Source organism: Bicyclus anynana, chromosome 4, assembly GCF_947172395.1.
Source record: "Bicyclus anynana chromosome 4, ilBicAnyn1.1, whole genome shotgun sequence".
NCBI lineage: Eukaryota > Metazoa > Arthropoda > Insecta > Lepidoptera > Nymphalidae > Bicyclus > Bicyclus anynana.
Window position 1 is genome coordinate 428,949 of NC_069086.1, and position 20,503 is coordinate 449,451.

General features: G+C 37.3%; 1 protein-coding gene across 1 annotated transcript in view; it reads left to right on the top strand.

The window, feature by feature from the left end:
• LOC112048934 (uncharacterized) overlaps positions 1 to 6,176 on the top strand; it is a 67,733-nt gene extending 61,557 nt beyond the window's left edge. The window contains exon 2 of the mRNA XM_024086644.2: positions 3,659 to 6,176. Within this exon, the coding sequence (XP_023942412.2) occupies positions 3,659 to 5,094 (1,436 nt within the window). The 3' untranslated portion in view covers positions 5,095 to 6,176. The remainder of the gene's footprint in view (positions 1 to 3,658) is intronic.
• Positions 6,177 to 20,503: the final 14,327 nt, after the last annotated feature.

Sequence of the window (20,503 nt, forward strand, 5' to 3'; positions counted from 1 at the left end):
CCTTTAATACAAAAAAAACAAATTGAAATGGCCTCATTCGTTCGGGAGCTATGGTGCCACAGACAGACAGAAACGTCAAACTTATAACACTCTCCTCCTCTTTTTGCGTCGGGGGTTAAAAAGAGAAGCAATATCGTCGTACACGATTTTTGCATATTATGTTAGCACGCAACGAAAGCAATTTTTTCCCGCTTTTTTCACATTTTTTTACATTAGTTGTAGCTTAATGTTAAATACTAAAGAATTCTATCTATAGTCTTCTTCGATAAACGGACTATTTAAAACAAAAATAGTTTTTCAATCGGAGCAGTACTTCTTGCTTGAGATTAATGTGTTCAACCAACCAACCAACAAAACTCTCCAATTTTGAAATATTTGTAATGTTGCGGCAAATATCAGAAAATGTTTCAGAAATTATTAAAAAAAAGGGTAATAAATGACGTTGAGTGTACCTATGTACAGTCTGCTGTAAAATTCCACATTTCTCGTAATAATAAATCGTACGAAAGCAATGAATGGCACAAACATTACGCCAGCGGTCAGCACCTGATGTAACGTCGCTTGCCTCACGCGTCCCGTGCGGACTCTCTGGGGTGACCATGCTGGCAGGAGCTACGAGACAGCTTCATATTGCCAGTAGCAGAAGTAAGCTACTACTTTTTTTTTATTTTATTTCACCAGCATGAAATAAACAAAATAGAATCTATACTCAAATGTATACTACATATTTAGTATAATTTTAATGTATAAATGCGAAAGGTCATCACGAAATCTCGAAAACTGGTTGACGTACAAAGATGAAATTTGGCAGGGAGGTAGTTTATAGATAGTAGACGTCCGCTAAGAACGAATTTTGCGACATAGCCGGTTTATGGAGGGTTAAAGCGAACGAAGTCGCTGTAGTCCGCTAGTAATATAATAATAACAATTAGATATTCTAAATTTCATTACTTTAAGCTTAAGGACGAATAGTAGTAGTATTTAGGAAAGATAAAACAGTAATTCCTTATTTATTACACTTAATAAGCATAATAAACAAGATGAGGAAAGATGAAATTATTAATGTCTGTTTATAATTTTCAGCAAACAGTTTTTCATTAAATGCATATTATGATAATAATATATCGGTAACAAAAATCTACTGTTGAAATTTTTGCCTGTCTATTTATTTCAGCTACGAGTAATCTTAGAAACCGGACCGATTTGAAGGGTCTTTCATTTGTCGAAAACTGAAGTTATAACGACTAAATGAGGCTATTTATTTTTATTCCATGTCGAAGAAATCGCGGGTAACAGCTAGTTTCCGATAAAATAACTTGATTTGGTAATTTATAGAATTTAAGTTTAAAAACTGTCCTACTCTTTAAGCATAAATATGTATAATGGAATATCAAATATTAACTTCGAGTATTACCATACCTTATTTAGAAAACAAGGTCGAAATCAATTGTTGGCAAAAAAGGTCAATAAATCGATTTGGTAAGCGGTCAAGGGTGATTTTATAATAAACTAAATCCATAAAACTTCTTTCGGGTGTCTCTCAACCTTACACATATACACATATTGATACTCTTTATAAATATAGTTATATTTTTGCATAATTATACAATATACATCTTTTATTTTATAAGTTTATACTTGCGATTCTAGATGGTCTAATTTAGGAATTTAATAAGTCGTAAAGATAACGCCGCTTATTTTTAAAACAAACCTGTCGGACGCCCCCGATATTGTCAGCGATATAATCAGTATAAGTTTTTAATAAACTAAATCCTTTTTACCTTTTAAAATTTACCCCTGTATTTCTCCATAGGGATGAATTTTTTAAAACATATTGTTTTCTTTTTTTCAAAAAACATAACTTGAAGGCCTTATTCATACTTCATAGTTTTATTATATGTGAAATGTCAAAAGTTCTTGAATTTCATTATAACGTCAAAAGTTCTTGAATTTCATTATAATAATAATTATGTTTTATGTGCCAATTTTCTTGAATACTTTAAACTTTCAATCATGTTTGTTTTTTCCTACTCGTATCTATGTACGAGTACTATAAGCCAAAGTCAAAATTATTTCAAATTTCTATACCAAAATCAGCGACTTATCCTTGAAGAGGTAACAAACAGACGTAACTTACCTTACTTGGAAAATGATAAAATTAGTATACGAAATGTTATAACTACATTTGTAAAGAGCCACAATGAATGAAAAATAAGAACACCAAAGTTAAAATAACATTTATAACATAATGGCAAAGATACAAGGAAGCAAGCGGATCAGTTCATCCGCACACAGTCAACGAGATTTATTGAGGAAGTTGTCAGAATGCGAAACGTTGACTTTGCCGGTTTCTTACTGATTTTCCATTAGATTGTAGTTTCCAAACTGGTGATAACGTAATCACTTTATCGAAGTATCTTCAACCATTTTAGGCTGCATGCAAAGTAGGCTTGAGACTTCTTTGATTTATTTTAAGTTGTAGCCTTCATACTTTTTTTCCTGGATTCTAATTAATTTAATAGCATGTAAAAAGCATAAAAACAAACACTAACTTAACCAAAAAAAAAATATATCGTAAAGCAACTTTAAAAATTAATTGTTTTTATTTATTATAGTCGTCGCCCCGCGGTTATACCCGCGTTTCTCGTAAGAAAAAATATAGCCTATGATACTCACAAATAACGTGGCTTTCAAGTGGTAAAAGAATTTTCAAAATCGGTTCACTAAACCAGAAATTACCCCTTATAATATAAACTTGATAATATTGAGTGGTGTCGGCTTGAAGCACTAAGACGTCATCAATTAAAGTAATAGGTATTATGTAATATTATTTTGCCCTACTCCATAGAATACGATATTGGTTATACAACTGGTCATTGCGCGTGACACTTGCTATATGACATAATATGTCAATCATTGCGCACATGACGGCTTTGATAGCGAAGATAACTCGATGACTTCATTATAACTTTGTATTTACATAATTTGTATTGTCTTAATGCGAGGTGCATATGGCGACACAAATGACCAGGTCTGGCTGTACATAAATAGATGTGTAACACATGGCCACCCTACATGCACATATACATTACGATTGCAATTTCTTTATGCAACAGCAGAAATAAGGACACATGTTTACAGTGATGACGTTTTATAAATGCTAAAACGAGGTATTCATTGAACACGAGTATTTTAAATTTCAGGCTTTTCATATAGAGCTTCTGATAAACAAAAATTTTTGTAAACTGTAAATTACTGCAAATTATTACAAAATGCTGTTTATTTAAATTTCATTATAATTCTTTTGTTAGCTTAATCATATATTCCTAATTCTGTTTTTAAAATAAGTAACATCCTCTAAATATACTAAATATACTAAATTATGTAGATGCTAAATCAAATCGAGCAAAGAAATCGCGCCTAATTCGATAACAGTCTATCAATATCAAGTCGGCAGTTGTTTGCCTCGACATTATACAAACAGACGCGTACGAGATTCCAGACCGCTCTGATGGGGATTGATGACACGCCACGCGTGGGCGACGGCGTGTCCGCGCCGACTCGCGGCCTTTGCTTCACTCACTCACTCTACTTAGCAGCTTGTTACACACGATTCGCTGACGACAGGTTATAAACATGCGTCTTCTCTCCGTTTCAGGTGAAAGCTGCATAGAGAAACCGCTCGCGACGCTGTGGAGGAACTACCAGCAGTCCACGAAGCCCGACGTGGTGATGAAGCTGTCCGTCACCAACTCCGGCCTCAAGGGCTTCACCAAAGAACACGGCCTCACCGAGTACTGGTCCCACCGCATCACGTACTGCGCCAGCCCGCCGCACTACCCCAAGCTGTTCTGCTGGGTGTACCGCCACGAGGGCAAGAAGCTCAAACACGAACTGCGCTGCCACGCCGTTCTCTGCACCAAAGAATCCGTATCAAAGAAAATAACCGAGGAACTACAGATCAAACTCAAACAGGCGCTAGTCGAATTCAAAAAGGACAGAATCTCCAAACAGAACGCGCGGCTCAGCCTCGCCAACAGCGTGTACGACAACCCGAGCATGCCTCGCAGGAAGATCCTGCTGAGCGTGGGCGCCATGAACTACAGACCGCCGCTGGAGCGGTCCAAGTCCGCTCCTAAACTCGGTGCCATTGAGGAACTCTGCTCGGAAGAAGACGAAGAAGAAGCGGAACTGAACGCGAAGAAGGAGCACTGTCAGCTCACAGGCCTGTCCACGACGCAAACTCTGGACAGGCGGCGAGCTGAAATGTTGTCACCTCGCAAGCTGTCGTGTCCCGAGGGAGTGATGGACCGGATGCTCCTGCAGACCGAGAAGACCAAGGCGGAAGCGACTGAAAATCTATTAAACTTGCTCGCACAAGAGAGCAAATTACAGGCGGATATAGAACGCCGACATAAAACTAGTCAAGATGATACCGAAAAACAGGAATCGAGGTTAAAAACGTTGGAGTCGATCGAGGAGACCGACGTACTGAACGACAGTCTGATCGTGATAAGCGACGACAGGAAGAATCTGCTGCTATCTCAAAGTAACTACCTCGTCACGGATAGCGACGATGGGTCAGTTTCTTCGGGCTGCGAGACGGCGAGCACGGTCACCTCGTCCGACGCCGAGCCGTCGTCGCTTCCTTCGCAGTTCTCTCACGAGGAGATGCACAAGGAGCTGGACAGCGACGAGGAGCGGCTGCCCGTCTTCGGCAGGATGCGCACCTTCGAAAGCGCATCGCTCAGAAACGGTAGTAGGTGTTACACGAACTCCATCCACAGCCTCAGCGCCAGCGACGCGAGTGGTGCGGCGTCTTCGGACGAAGTCCTCCACGTGCCGATCGGCGAGAAGAACGCCTTCCGCCGCCGGTGCACGTACCCCCCGCTGCGGGGCGACTCCGGCATCCTGGAGAGCAAGTTCGAGAGTCTCATCGACAACTTGACCGACGTGGACAGCTTGACGTCCAGCGCCGAAAACGAGGTGTTCAAGAACACCGGTGACAATGACAGCGCGTGCAGCGACGAATCTGGTTATTCCGAACTGCTCGATGGCAAGGAAAGTATTATCGGCAATACCATTATGGTCTAACCGATGGTGAGAAAGAGCCACAGCAATGCACGGTACCGCTAACTTTTATTTAGGATTACCTTGAGAGCCTTTTCACACGACTATATTTTCTCGCGCAATCTATAAATAACATTATATTTGCATAATTATTAATTTTTTTATGGCTAACCTAAGTAACACCAATAAAAAAGTAATATATGTATATATATACATATAACACCAATATAAAAGTAATAATATGGCAATGCTATTGAGGTAATGCCATAACTCATATTAGAGTTATGGCATTACCTCAATAGCATTGCCATATTATAACAAAGAGTTTTACAAACTGTACTAGGACATGTAATGATAATGATCTGGTTTATCAATATAGTCACAATAATTGGCACACCACGCAAGGTGCAGGACTACATCACATTAATTTTGTTCTGTGTCTGTCAGTCAGACATACCTCTGTTATTATTAAAATAATAATATTAATGATTTTCATTGTGCAAATTATATTATAAAAGTAAACACGAAATAAATATTTTAAGGAGATTATAAAATTCTATTTTATTGTAAAAACCAAGAAGTAATATTTTATAATTTAGAAAATTCTCGTTGTGTAAATGTGGTTGCGTTGAAAGGCTTGCCTACCTACTTCTTTATTACTAGATTTAAATGTAAATAACAGGGTACATAATGTACTTTATCCAGTTGACATACTGTGTTTAGATGAATCTATATGTATATATTGTAATATAGTTTGTAAAATTTGATTTTACGAATATTAAATATAGATAATTAATAATTATTATTATAGATAAAAAGATTTTTGGAGATTTTTATTACTTGCGTTGGAACTTTATCTCGAATGACCGTTTTGTTAAATAATTAATTATTTATCGCTTGTATTATTACTAGTTAGTTATTGTAAAGTTTAGATGCAATTTTTGATGTTTATCGGGTCAATATGAATCTGTTATATCATAAATATTCTACTCGAGGTCTAGAGGTACTTACACATTCCACTTTACATTATACACCGTTTGTTATGTTGGGTCAACCACGTCTGTAGGGAGGAACATTAACAGATAATAAATGTAAGAAAAATATTTTATCTGAATTTTATTTTCCCTTTTCCGTAACTGCATGTTCATTGAAATTCTGTAGATAACGACATTTGTCTGCTAAAGATTACTAAAATACATGCAAAAAGAATCTTTAACAGTGAATAAGGAAAATAGTTTAGACGTGAGCGTTCATTTATGTTTATTTTTTTTTATTCTTTGCAAGTTAGCCCTTGACTACAATCTCACCTGATGGTAAATGATGATACAATCTAAGATGGACGCGGGCTAACTTGTAAGGAGGAGGATGAAAATCCACACCCCTTTTGGATTCTACACGATATCGTACCGGAACGCTATATCGCTTTGCGGTACGTCTTTGTCGGTAGGGTAACTAGCCACGGCCGAAGCCTCCCACTAGCCAGACCCAGCCGGGGATCGAACCCAGGACCTCCGTCTTGTAAATCCACTGCGCATACTACAGCGCCACGGAGGCCGTCAAATGTTTATTTTTTAAGTAAATCTGTATATCCACTACTAGCTAAGAAGGTGGTTAGAGAGAAACATAGGAGAGGCTCTTTTCAAAAATATTATAATTTTCATAAAACTACCACATCTGTTTGTCAGCAGTAACACACCTATCATTATGTGTATTAAATATACTACATTTTCTTCTATTCAACGACTACTAAGTCAGATGATGTTGTGACTGTGCAGTCTAAGATAAATTTGACTTGGAAGAGGCCAGTGGCGTAGCGTGTCTTGGAGGGGACCTGTATCAAAATTAGTTTTTTGGCTCAATGGACGAACGGTAAATCCCGAAAAATTTCTTTAGTTTTTGATTTACCACTTTTGATCTTTCACCACAAAGTAAAATTGGTATCAAAATATTTATTGTAAGATACTCGTACTACTTAAGATGTAATATTATTTTTTAGTTTTTTCCGGGAAGCACCAGAATACGTGATATTGTGGATAACATTTTACTAACTTTTGCTTTCACACGTAAGGAGCCCCTGTAGGAGGCCCCGTGTCATTGATACGGCTGATACGGCGGTAGCTACGTCCCTGGTAGAGGCACAAGTTTATTATACCCAAAGTCAGGTAGTATCTACTCCTTAGCTTAACGTCACATTTAATATAAGTATTCTGCCGAGTGGGTGTGGTTACCAGTAGGAAGCCACGTTATTTGTGTCAAAGGCTATATCTCCGTATTCTCCCGAGAACGGGAACTACGCGAGTGGAATGGTGGGGCGACGGTTAGTTAGGTATATTCATAAGCAAGTAGTTGTAGACGGATGGCGACCCCGCAGTGAGCAGTGTTGGTAGATCCCTCACTACGTGGACTGACAACAAACGGGATCCAGGGAGCTGCTTTATGCAGGCGGCTCGAGGCCATACTGGTGGATAATTCTTACAGAAAGATGTCCAAAAGGGGACATCCATTGCTTGGATACGGTTTCTACGGTGTGACGTACCTATCAATGATCTTTTACAAACAATAAATAGTATCAAATTACCAGGTAATGGTTTCTACGATATGACGTACCTACAAATTAACATCTTGTACAAACAAAAAATAGTACCAAAGTACCAATACAGCGTATCTATCGTGTATAAAACTAAAAACCACCGTTAACACTGTTCGTAGGGGTGAAAGGGTGCGAACAACCGAAACAACATCTGTTACAGTCAGAACCAGTAACTACTAATTTCACTTGTTAAGTCACTTTTGCTATTCGTTCAGTAGCGTGTCACCAAACGACATATCTATTGCAGCGTAGATAATTAAATACAAACTATTATTGCTTTATTTCTATTACAATGTATTGAAATAAAGTTCATAATTAATTAACAAGACCCCTAATTACCGAGAGCTTTGTTATTTTGGACCTTATTTGAACAATAAATTCATAGTAACAAATGCTCTACGCCGTATGACGCTGTACATTCTTTGACTTTGTGCCAGCTCTAGACTGTAGGGCAAGCTCAAAGGTGTTTATGGGGCTTTAATATAAAAATAGGGCTAGAAAGCGCAGTGTTGGTCGACCTCCCACCAGGTGGACTGATGACATCAAGCAAAGTCGCAGGGATTCGTTGGATGCACGTGGCTCAGGATCGTGTTTGGAAGTTCCTACAAAAGGGCTATACGAGTATACTGCAGTGGACGTCCATTGGCTAATATGATGATATTAACTACCTATTCTTTTTAGTTTTACGACCTATGAATCCAGTAATTTTAAACAATTTACGGTATTTAAAGTCAAGAATGCGATTTCTTTTCAATAAATACCTAATTGTAATATACAGCAGTTAAGGCACTACCAAAATAATAATTTACGAATCGATATCGATACACAATAAAATTGCAGATGCTAATTTATTTTTGACAAAATAATTACACACCTTTGTATCTTTTTCCTTATCCGACCTGATCATATGAAAGACCCTTCGGTGCCGAGGTTCAGGGAAGGTCCTCGGGTCAACGAACTGCAAGGCCATGACAGCAGAATGCCCGCCATTATTCAGAATAATTGAAAACAAATTACCTGCTGCAATTTTCGAGAAATCGACCGTCGTCTGTTATTTTATAATCGGAGTTACTTTTTTTATTTATTTATTTATAGCATTCATGTACCTACTTATACTACATATACTAAAACACAGGTAGTCTTAATATTAATAGTATGGTTACATAAGGCCCTGTCAGGGCGTTGCTAATGCTTAATATAATTTCTATTCACACAATATACAAGGTTAAACTAAATTCAGGTAACATTTAAATTACATTGATTATAAATGTTATTATAACTAAGATTTAGGTAATCATATTTCGTTGTAGTTAATAATTTGTTGTAGTTATCATATTTAGTACTTTATCTCTGTATCTTTAAATTAAATACAACAAAGATCACATGATCATACATTATGATTAGTCTATTTTAATAGTTATAACAGGGACAGATATAGGAAAACGTATGGAGCTTAGACCCATTACCACGCTTCAGTGCGGGTTAGCGAACTTAGGTGATAATGTTTTATGGTTAAGTTAAGCTCAACCATAATTAGTTAAATAAAATATTTAACTAAATATTTAACATAATTAGTTAATAAATATTTTATTTAATTATGGTTGAGCTTTAGCTTCAAGGGCGCATGTAGTTTCACCAGCAACCCTGTCCTTCAAATCAGAACACGTCCCTAAATCGGCTGGGCGCCTGAAATTAATATGACGGTAATATCTACTTCCTCTTATAAGACCAGGGGCAATAACTACCACCATGTCAGCCATATCAATTATACGGGGCCCCTTACATGTGAAAGCAAAAATTGGTAAAATGTAATACACAACTTCACTTCAAAATCATATAAAAACTGCCCATCATTAGAGTTTCACTTCAAAAATGACAAAAGTCTAAAAAGCAATATTTTTCCCGGCTTAAGCGAGCGCCCAAAAAAATTAAAGATCCTACATTAGTTAAGCCACTGTTATATTTATTTCAAGCAAGCATTTTATTTCTTTTTTGAGAAACTTTACTCTGGACTAACTAACTTTCTCAACTAATTTTAATACAGGGCCCCTTCAAGGCACGCTACGCCTCTGGCTCCGACATAGAAAAAAACTACTCTAATGAATGGAAGGTTAGTTGTATGACATTATTTCAAATATGTATCGGTGTATATGGTGTAAATATCACGATGAAGTTTTTCTATTTCATTAGAAGTTATTTGCTGAACTCCCGCTAACTTCTAAACTCGAATGAAAGTGGGACGTGACTCCCTTAAGGAGTGGAAAAGTTTTTCTTTGTCGGAAAATGTATACTCTATGCTTAGCACTAACTCAAGGTAATGAGGTTTATATTGACTTTAATTTTAAAACTTATACGGTATACACCAGTGATCTGAATTGCTACATTTTTGCAAACTTTTATTTATTTATTGCATAATTAACAGAAATTAGCTCAAATCACACTGAGTAAATAAAGACATAGACATAATATAAATTTAAAAATGGCCACTTGAACCGAACTGTTGATAACAAACTGTTTGTAAGGGACTGCTGTATGCAGGCAGCTCAACACAAGAATGTTTGGATTTCTCTAAGAGGCCTATGTCTAGCAGAGGCCGATTATAACTTAAGATAGTTTAAGCACAAAACAATGGGTAGGTTTTATATAATATGAGATTACCAATTAAAATACAATCCTTTTTTAAACCAATTCGAAAAGCGCCATCTGTTGTGAAAATAAAGAATCAACATTAACACCTATTAGCGCCATCTGGTCTATAACGTTCGAACTTCTAAGCTTGTATCACAGGTTAGTGTGTATAACAGTCACGTTATATCGTAATACGAAAAAATGACAATAGATGTCACTGTTATATTAATTCTACTTCCAGTATTTTTTAAAACATTTCGTAGCCATCAAATTCGTCGGATCCACATGAAGTTCAGTAGAAAATCCATCGTAGTCATTTGATAGTAATCGTTATAAAGTTATAATACATTATCACCCTTCACCCTGCATTGGGACAGTGCGTTGAGCTTAAACACGAAATCCCTTGCCATTGCCATAAGCCTGGAGGACCTAAGAGAACATAGGCTTATCAATATATACGCTCTGACCTATAAGCTGGGTGTCCTGACCCTGCAGTACACCCTTAAAACAGACTAAGTAATTAAGTGTTAATTTTATTCTTTACAAGTTAACCTTTGACTACAATCTCACCTGATGGTAAGAGATGATGCAATCTAAGATGGAAATGGGCTAAATTAGTGGGCTGTTAGGAGGAGGATGAAAATCCACACTCTTTTCAGTTTCTACACGACATCGTACCGAAACGCTAAATCGTTTGGCGGTACGTCTTTGTCGGTATGGTGGTAACTGGCCTCGGCCGAAAGCCTCCCACCAGCCAGACCTGGACCAATTTAGAAAACCTCAAGATGAAGTATGAAGAAATATAACGCGTAAAAACTACATACAACTACTACTACGTGGTACATAATATACTTATAGGTACCTACTATAAAAAAGGACGGCGTGTCTATAAGTTTTGATGCTTGACTTCGCTGCAGTCATCGCAGGATACAGGCTTATTAGTCAAGGTGAACAATATTTTATTCTACATAAAATAAGTATTCCTCAGTAAAGGCAAATAAATCTAAATCGGACAAGTGCATGGCTGACAGGTTGTACAATAGAGTTAGACAAAGGACTCACAAAAATAAGACGGTAGCAGTTTATGGAGGTAAATATTTTGGTTTGTTAGTTGTTCGCACACAGTATGGGGTATGAGATTTATAGTTTTTATATCTCGACGATTTCTTGTGCAAGGTAGGTAGGTTCCTGTAGCTTGGGCAATTGTTTAGTAGTCAAAATACGGAACAAATGGATGTAAGGTGTGACGAGAGATAATAGCTCAGTAGGTTGTTGAAGGTGATCTGTCAGTTGAGCTTTTGGGAGACAATAGTGCCGCTTGGTAGCAGTAATAAGCAAGGCGGTGGCAGGTAGCTTTTCTAGTTAACCATAGCACGAAATCATGTAGGTATGTAATAAGGAAGTAGGTAACTAAATAGGCGAAGTAAAATCTTCACCTTGTATCCATATGTATTGAAATGTCTCGTTGGTCTAGTGCTTAGCCTGTGGGGCTTCAGAACACGAGGGCTGGGTTCTGGGCTGGTCTTGGGTCAGGAAATATAGAACATTTCTTACTTCCAAGAGATGCTTGGTAAAAATTCTGCTGAAATAGTAGAGATCATTCATTATCACCGACTTCTGATAGTGACTGTTACCGTGTCAAATATTATCCTCTAAGCCTCTAAGCCCACCAGCTTTCAATTAAGCAACGTCTTGGGTCCAAGCACCATGTCCTGCCTTAAAACACCAGGTCCTCAGGTCCTGTACTGTACCGTTAAAAATAGGCTGATGATAAAAACAAAGAAAAAACTACTACTCATATTAAAAGCCTTTCATAATCGTCTAGAGCCTAATTCAATACTTAGATATTTGAATAATTTCATTATTATGATCATATTTTTCGCTTTCTTGCAGCAAACTTTAATCGCTTACATTCTCTTCGTTAATGGACTTAACATTTACATACAATCAATTATCGCAAATTGACGCAAACATTCCCAATTACAGAGTCACGTATCGACCTCCTCGCACTAAATCATCCCTTGTAGTTGCGTCCCCTTTCGTCGCTACGTCTTGTTTACTATTGTCTGCGAGGTGTGACGAAAGCCCGCCCACGTCCATATTGTCAGCCAATAGCTTTTTTATGTGTCGCAGTTTTACACACAATTCGGTTTTTACACTAATGTCTAGTTTTTAAAGTGCTTCAGCGTTTCATTCTTCATGTAAGGTTCATGATTCTAATAAAATTCATTAAGTTGTTAAAGGTTAAAGGTATCGGATACATGATTGATTCTAGTATCCAAAGAGAACTTGCATTTGTTTACAAATAATAGGTGCCCTGTTTTTTCAGGTATTTCAGAAAATATCAAAATTAATTAGTTATACCTTCATAAGCTTCCGCAAAGTAACTACTTCTATACAACATACAACATATTCATATTACAGAAAAAGTTATTTAAAACTAAGTGAATAAAATGTAATTCACGGAAATATACGTCGTATGATAATTTTCCTTCACTAGCTACCATTAATGTAATTTATGTAATCTTATATATAAATGTTAAAGGACTCATCATGAAATTCCCACAATCGCTTGATGTACAAAGACGACGAAATTTGGCAGGGAGGTATCTTATAGTTACCGCTAAGAACGTATTTTGCGATAGGGCCGGATTAAGGAGGTCAAAGGGCGGACAAAGTCCGCGTCCGCTAGTAATTTTTTAATTTAATTACAATACATAGGTACTATGGAGCTGTTAGAGTCTGTTCGTCGTGATATTTAAATGGCTAAGTATTTTGATTTTGATTTCTAGTTATTTTATGAAATCCCTGAGTCAACAATAAATCTGCAGCGCTTGCTAACATTGTGCAAAGAAGTAGGTCGATTGTTCCGCTGTAGAGGTAAAAACTGAAGCTTACAATCCGTTGTTAGAATTAGAAGCACCTTCCCTTTGTCAGTGTCGGCTACCGAAACTTGGACAAAAACTATTTTTTTGTTTGCTATGCGTTCCAATAAATAAATAGATGTCGCCTGCCATTTGGAATTACTATTATTTTGTAACCTGTACAAGTTTGTGCAATTATCTATTTGTTGACCTCTTTGGTGCATTAACAAAAGAGAGTTCCTGGGTTTCGATTTCTATGTCGGATCAGTAGTCGCTTGAGTAGGGACCTCGGTATCGCAAGCGGCTACAGTGGGGGTTCTGGCTGCTAATAATATGCGACACAGGGATAATAGCAGCCTAGAGTGACTATACGTAGTAGTAGCAGCACTAATTTGTCACTCTTAGTCCTTAGACGAGCACAAGAGGCATAGTGCAACGGAGGCACCGGCGAGTTTAAGTTGGGTCCCGGAGCCTAACAAATTGCGCTGAGGGTGGCAACGGAGAGAGTTTTAGTGGTAAGTCCCACATAATCCATCTTCTCCCCCAAGAGTCGGATATCTCAGAAAGAGATTTCCCCCCGGGACCAAAAAAAAGGTCGAATCAAGTTGGTCGTGGCTAGTTACCGTCTGGTAAATGTATACCAATTGCTTTATTGGTGCAGTGGTTAGCCTATCGTGAGGCCTTAGGTCGGGCTATGAAACATTTAGTGTTACTTTATTTCTAAGAAGGCAGTGGAGCCTAAGCATTAAACAGTCAAAACATTATCATCCTATCTTAGACAGCTTAACTTAACATCAAGTGAGATAGCCATCTTAACTTGATGCGGAATATAAAAAATCAATCATCATTATCAACCTTTTATAACGGCCCGCTACATGGCTTTTTCTCTCTTTTAATAAAAGAGGAGACAATAATATGGAGCTTAAACCCACCACTTCTCCAATGCGGGCGACTAAAAAATCAATACATTAAATTATAATTCGACAAATAAATTAATAAAATGTGTCTTTAACACTACTCAAAATTGGATAATTTAAAAAAGAGAAAGTCGCATGGTCTAGTGCCGTAATGGAATCCAAAATCTCTTCGTGTCAGGTGCAAAACAGCTAGTTTCCACATTCGCGGTTTTGAATGCAAAACAACGATAATGCGATCAACAAAAAACATGGCGACCATTTTGGAATAAATAAAGCAAAGTCAGTTGTCGGCGGCGGAGTGGATCCGGCAGCGGCGGCACACTGACCTCCATCTTCAATTTATACAATGAACAGGGCAAAAGTTCGAAATAGGGCTAACTACGTGCTCCAATAGCAGCCTGACCAGGGCATGTAGCCATGTGGCTCGTAGATTCTCTTTCTACAAACGCTAACGCTTCGAAAACTAAAAAAAATGGGAATGACAGACCCGATCGATAGCTGATCACGTGACCTATCGATGACGAATGTCATTCCCATACATTTTTAAATTTTCAAAGCGTTTGCTATCGTAGAAAGAATCGAAGTGACACATGGCTACAAGCCCTGAAATTTAAAGAATCTGGATCGAGGCCCAAGGACTTCCTATTATTTAGTAAAATGCTTCGAATCATGGAATCTGGAGCGTTTTTATAAATTTTCCTGCAGTGGACTAAATAGCGGATTGCATTTCGGACCAACACATCTTGGTATTGGTATCTTGGAAACTGGGCTCCCTATTAACTGCCTTTTTTCTGGTCAGGCTATATCTACTATTTGATATGAGTAAATCGGAAAAAAAAATTAGAAAAGAAAAATTGTTAATGAGCTAACGTTGCAGCAATTGTTTTATGGAGAGACAACACACATTTAACGAAAACTGCTTGGTGCTTCAGTCTCGGGAAAATTGAAGAAATGTACAAATGTGTGAAGTCTGCAGGACGCATAGGAATTAAATTCTACTTAGTAGGTATAAATGAAGGCTTTTAATATAAAACCTTCACCGGTTGACTCAAGTGCGAACCTTTGCCCCGGCAACGCGCGACAGCCCGCTAACCTAAAATGCAAGTGGAGCGAGCGGCCCCCATTCCGGCTTTCGGAGCCGAGACCCGCCGTGCGCTGTGCGAAACTTATTGGCTTTTGGGTTACTTCGGCTTCTTTGTTTTATCATTTCTTTATATTTAATGACGAGATATCTACTTGAAAATATATTTGTAAAATATTATGTCCTTGATCATGATAAAAATTCTAGTTTCCCATTCAACTAAACGAATACATTCTGCTATAGTTAGACTTACCTATATGATATTAACTTTTTTTTACAACCACTCAAAACAGTCCAGGCTTTAGTAACAGGACTGCACGTTGGTTAATCTGTTTCGCTCATGAGGACTTGAGTTTTTGAGACATTTTGAGTCCTGGCTTTATTTGTTGTCATAGATAGATTGTAAAATGACACAGAACTTCTAGTGGCATTTTAGTAGTTTAACTTTTTGCAACAAACGTTCTTATCTAGATTTTAATCCATCAAAATTTCAAAAATGTAAAGGTATGATACACTGACAGATACACATATTTAATTTTAATATACGGGTACATATTATAAGACAAACCAGGTACGCCGTGTCTGTTTGTCTATCTGTTTGTTCACGATACACTCAAATGCGGATATTCCTGCGAGTAATGCATGAGGATATTTTCGTTAATTAAATACGTAATTATAAAAAAATGCGTGTACTTTGTTATCCGTACTGTAGCTAATACTGCACAATACAATAATAATTACAATAAAGGAGACGATGATCATTGTTCGCATATTATTTAAAACTGTTATTTTACTAAACGCTTTAGTAAAACTTGGTGTTTTACTAAATCTGTTGCACATGTCCGAAACCCTGTTAAAACAATGATACGTTAAACAACAAAACAACATCTTAATAGTGCATTTCTTCCGCACTAAACGGTCATTATAGTAAAAAGACAGTTTAATTATCGCTTTTTTAACAAAGTCTTTGAGTTTGACCAAATGTTTTGACCCGAACTGTTCACGCCATTTACACGAACACATGTTTTTAGTAATTAAGCAAAATCTTAGCAGTGTGTTTGTTTTCAAACACTTTAGAGTATTTCAAAAGTTAAAAAATTAACTAATTGAATAGCGTATTCTGCTAAAGATTATGGCGATGGTGGAACAATATTACACCGACATACGTAATAATACAACAAGTCTGTGTCACAACGGTGCATAATCTGACAAGATCGTTGATGACACTCCCATGGTATGCGGGCGACGGGGGGAAAGACTGCGCGGATGTGAAACCGTGCGTGCGGGGAAGTGAGGTGCAACAGTCGTGGGTTTTTCATTCATCGCTACACGCCCCCCGGCCCGCGCAGACCATCGGAATTGTTACGATCGAAGTTGCTAAGCTATACCTTGGCTCTCCAGCAATGTTCACTGAGGCAATCGCTGACCTGGGTGGACTGCTAAGCTTATGGGATTAAGAATAATTAAGTTTAAGAATAATCATAAGACATTGCGGTAGTAAGTAAGACAAGCGAGGTCACAGAGAAATCTACTACTTACCTCCTAAAAATGATAAGAAGAATTTCAAATGTTTAATTATGAAAGTTTAAATGTTAATACAGGTATTTAATTGAAGTGCGGTCGCAAATGATTATGGAGTTTAGTATAAGTTTAATTGAATTTCTCTATTTCAAGAGAATGACACTGTAAACCTAATTTTAAAATTCATCGCATTAATTCATAAAAGAAAGTTAAGCTTTACAAGAATGTCATATCATTGTCATTGTCATGTCATTTCTTTATTGAAAATCTATCAAATTATTTTATAAATTAATAATTAGAAAAGAAAACGTTTAAGTTCAAAATCGTTTATCTAAAGTACCGAAGCTTGACTCAGCCTCAGTTCAGAAGACAGAACTCAATTGAAAAGGCATAGCAAATATCAGATGTGTTTAGGTATTGTTTATTATTTGCAATAAAACATAATTCCATTTATTTTACCGACTAACTAAAGTGGCTGGCAACGATATTCAGAACAAAATTATTAGTATTCTCAGAAGAATCGAATGGTAGTTTGCTTAAATTTTTAGTTTTAAAATTATACTTACTACAAAGTTATTTTATAAAAAAATGTAGGACATTTCTAAAACTACAAGGCGTATCTAAATATTGAGAACAACATACAAGCAGATGAATATGATGATATTCAGCGTGAGTAATAAAGACTTAACCAAGTGTGTCAAGAGCCATATACGTTAGAAGTTACGCTGCAGCGCTCGAACAAAACAATCGTTTATCAGAATACAACGTGTGTAGCGCTGTAACCGCTGCAGTGAGTGAGCGCACTCCATACCGCGCAGTCTACCATGCGTTACGTGCGCTCTGCATATGCAAAACTAGGCTTTGGAATCTATAGCTAGAATTTATTTATAAATCGCATCACTGTCTAAAACTTTTGACTGAAAATTATAAATATTAGTTTTAAAATATGATCATCATCATATCAGCCGATGGACATCCACAGCAGGACACAGGCCTTTAGTAGGGACTTCCAAACATCACTATACTGAGTCGCCTGCATCCAGCGAATCCCTGCGACTTGCTTGATGTCGTCTGTCCACCTGGTCTGAGGTCGACCAACACTGCGCTTTCTAGTGCGGGGTTGCCATTCCAGCACTTTGGGACCCCACGTCCATCGGCTCTTTAACTATGTGCCCTGCCAATTGCCACTTCAGCTTTGTAACTCGTTGAGTCAGTGACTTTGGTCCTTTTGCGGATCTCCTCATTTCCGATTCGATCACGCAGAGATACTCCTAACATAGCTCGTACCATCGCCCGCTGTGTGACTCTGAGCCTTCTTATGACCATAATTCGCGACCAAGGCTTGGAAAAGAAAGAAACAAAGAAACATGCGTTTGTTTCTAAATTATAACAGAGCCACTGTTCGAAGACTATTGTCTTTAGGCACTGAAGAATTTCGAACTAAAACATATTGCGAAGTTTTCCGAACGCTGCCAAGCCGAGTTGGATTCGGCGGTTAACCTCTTTCTCGAGATTGGACCTACTCGTAACTAACTGGACCTTTATTTCCTAGGTATCATGTATGCGTCTACAATTTCAAGTGCAGCGTTGTTAACTACTATAACTAGGGGTAAGTTATCCATTTGAAAATATAACAACTAGTTTCCATGCCTACATTTTTTCATAACAAATATGATACCTAGCTACCTACCTGCTCATTTTAAACTATTTATAATAAAACAAATAAGTAAGCCATTTTGAATGTTGCATGTCACAGAGGAACAACAAAATTCCAAAACGACAATGAAGTTATACAATAAACCCAAATTTTGGCCAATAGACAATATAATGCCACTGTCTATTTAGTGTTTACTTTTATAGCACCTGCGATTTGGGACCGTGACGAGTGACCGATTGGCTTAAACCGTTAATAACATATTTAACAATAACTAATTTGTTATTAAAATGAACGATTTGGAACCTTAAATACATCCGCGTAAGAGTTTACAGCTAGCAAAATATTCGTGTAATGTATCACCAAAGGAGTACAATATTTTACAATTATCGCAAAGCATTCTACCGTGCCATTTTGAATCATAAGGCTTTGTAAATAGAGAGTTGATTATTGCAAAGAGAAATTTGTTCTTCATACCGCCAAAGAGGATTTTTTGTTGTCAACATTTATAATATTATTTGACCGTAACAACAACATTTATTTTTGACTCTAGTGTTGTTGAGACCGTACGAAAAGAGTATTGTTTGGTACAATGTTAGATTTATTTGACACAATTACAACAATGCAGATGTTACTCATAGCTGAGCCTCATTAGCTCATCGGTTAAAAGGACAGCGATCCATAAGGCTTAGCTTCCCTAATCTTTGTCATCTCTCTCCCTCTGCCTCCGATTCCGGAAGGCATAGGTTCGAATCCGGCCCAGGGCATGCACCTCCAACTTTTCAGTGATGTGCATTTTAAGAAATTAAATATCATGTGTTTTAAATGGTGAAGGAAAAACATTGTGAGGAAACCTGTATACCTGAGAATTTTCCAAATTCGCTACGTATGTGAATTTTGCCAATCCGCATTGGGCTAGCGTGGTGGAATATTGGCCTAACCCCAGTCATTCCGAGAGGAGACTCGTACTCAGTAGTGAGCCGAATATGGGTTGATAATGATGAATAATTAAAATGAAACTAAATAAGCATTTTGAACAAAGTGAACAAAACGAAGGAACGCGTTGAAATCTTTAGAACGGCGCTACGGCGTAGCTATTCAAGATTGTTATCTGAACGGACAAGATCTTTAAGATTTATACTTTAGTGATAATTTAATATTTTAAATCATAGGGACTTCAGCATTATTATTTTTGTACTGGGATAGACAGAGAAAGTAGAAAAAAGCTGGAAAATGTCAATTATTTTTTTTTATATTTTTGAATTTACGTAAAGTTATTTAGTTTGATCTTTCAAACTTAAATAAACTATTTTCAAGCCTCTGAAGCTACTGTTTTCCAGGATAGGTATCCTTGTCTATGGTAAAGGTGTCCATGACAAAAACTACCATGAAAATTTGCCACTATCACGCTATATTGATTTGCGTCTTTTCATTCGATAATCACCATTTTATTAAAATGAATTATTAATGTGCGTTAAACAAAGTATAACAAAAGTATATTTAAATATATCAATTATAATTTTTTTTATTCCAACTATAAAAAAAACATAATTGATTAAAATGAAATAACCATCAAATTGTGTTCTAAAAAAGAAACAAGTTCCGATTCGGTGTAGCTTGGCAACAAATTGCAATTTATTGCGTTTCATATAAAAGCCATTAGTATAATAAACAAGAAGAGATTTCATTTCATCGTCCACATTCCACAGTAGGTATTTTGGTTCGCAAAAACCTGTGCCACACCGTTACGGAAAGGGGGCCACTGTGCGCCCGCCGTGTGCCAGACAGCGTGGCTTGTGGGCGCAGCCGTAAATAATACATTCGTTATTTCTGAGTATTTTTTACAAGCTAGCCCTTATATAATGATTTATTTATTTTGCTGTCCTCCGCGAAAAGCCGACGAACCCATGCGACAACGTCACCCAGGTCCGACAAAATACTCTTTACGTACGTTTCACCCCGAAACCGGAGAATCCTCGGGAGATGTTGACTCTACAACGTGCAATTGCACAATTGCAAAGTCCTTTGCAAAATTTTATAACTAAATTTATAACCATGATGAACTTCCGCAAAGTATCGCCTGCTTCTATCCAATAAACAACCTCACTTGATAGTAAGTGATTATGCAATCTAAGATGGAAGCGGGCTAACTAGTTAGAAGGAGAATGAAAATTCACG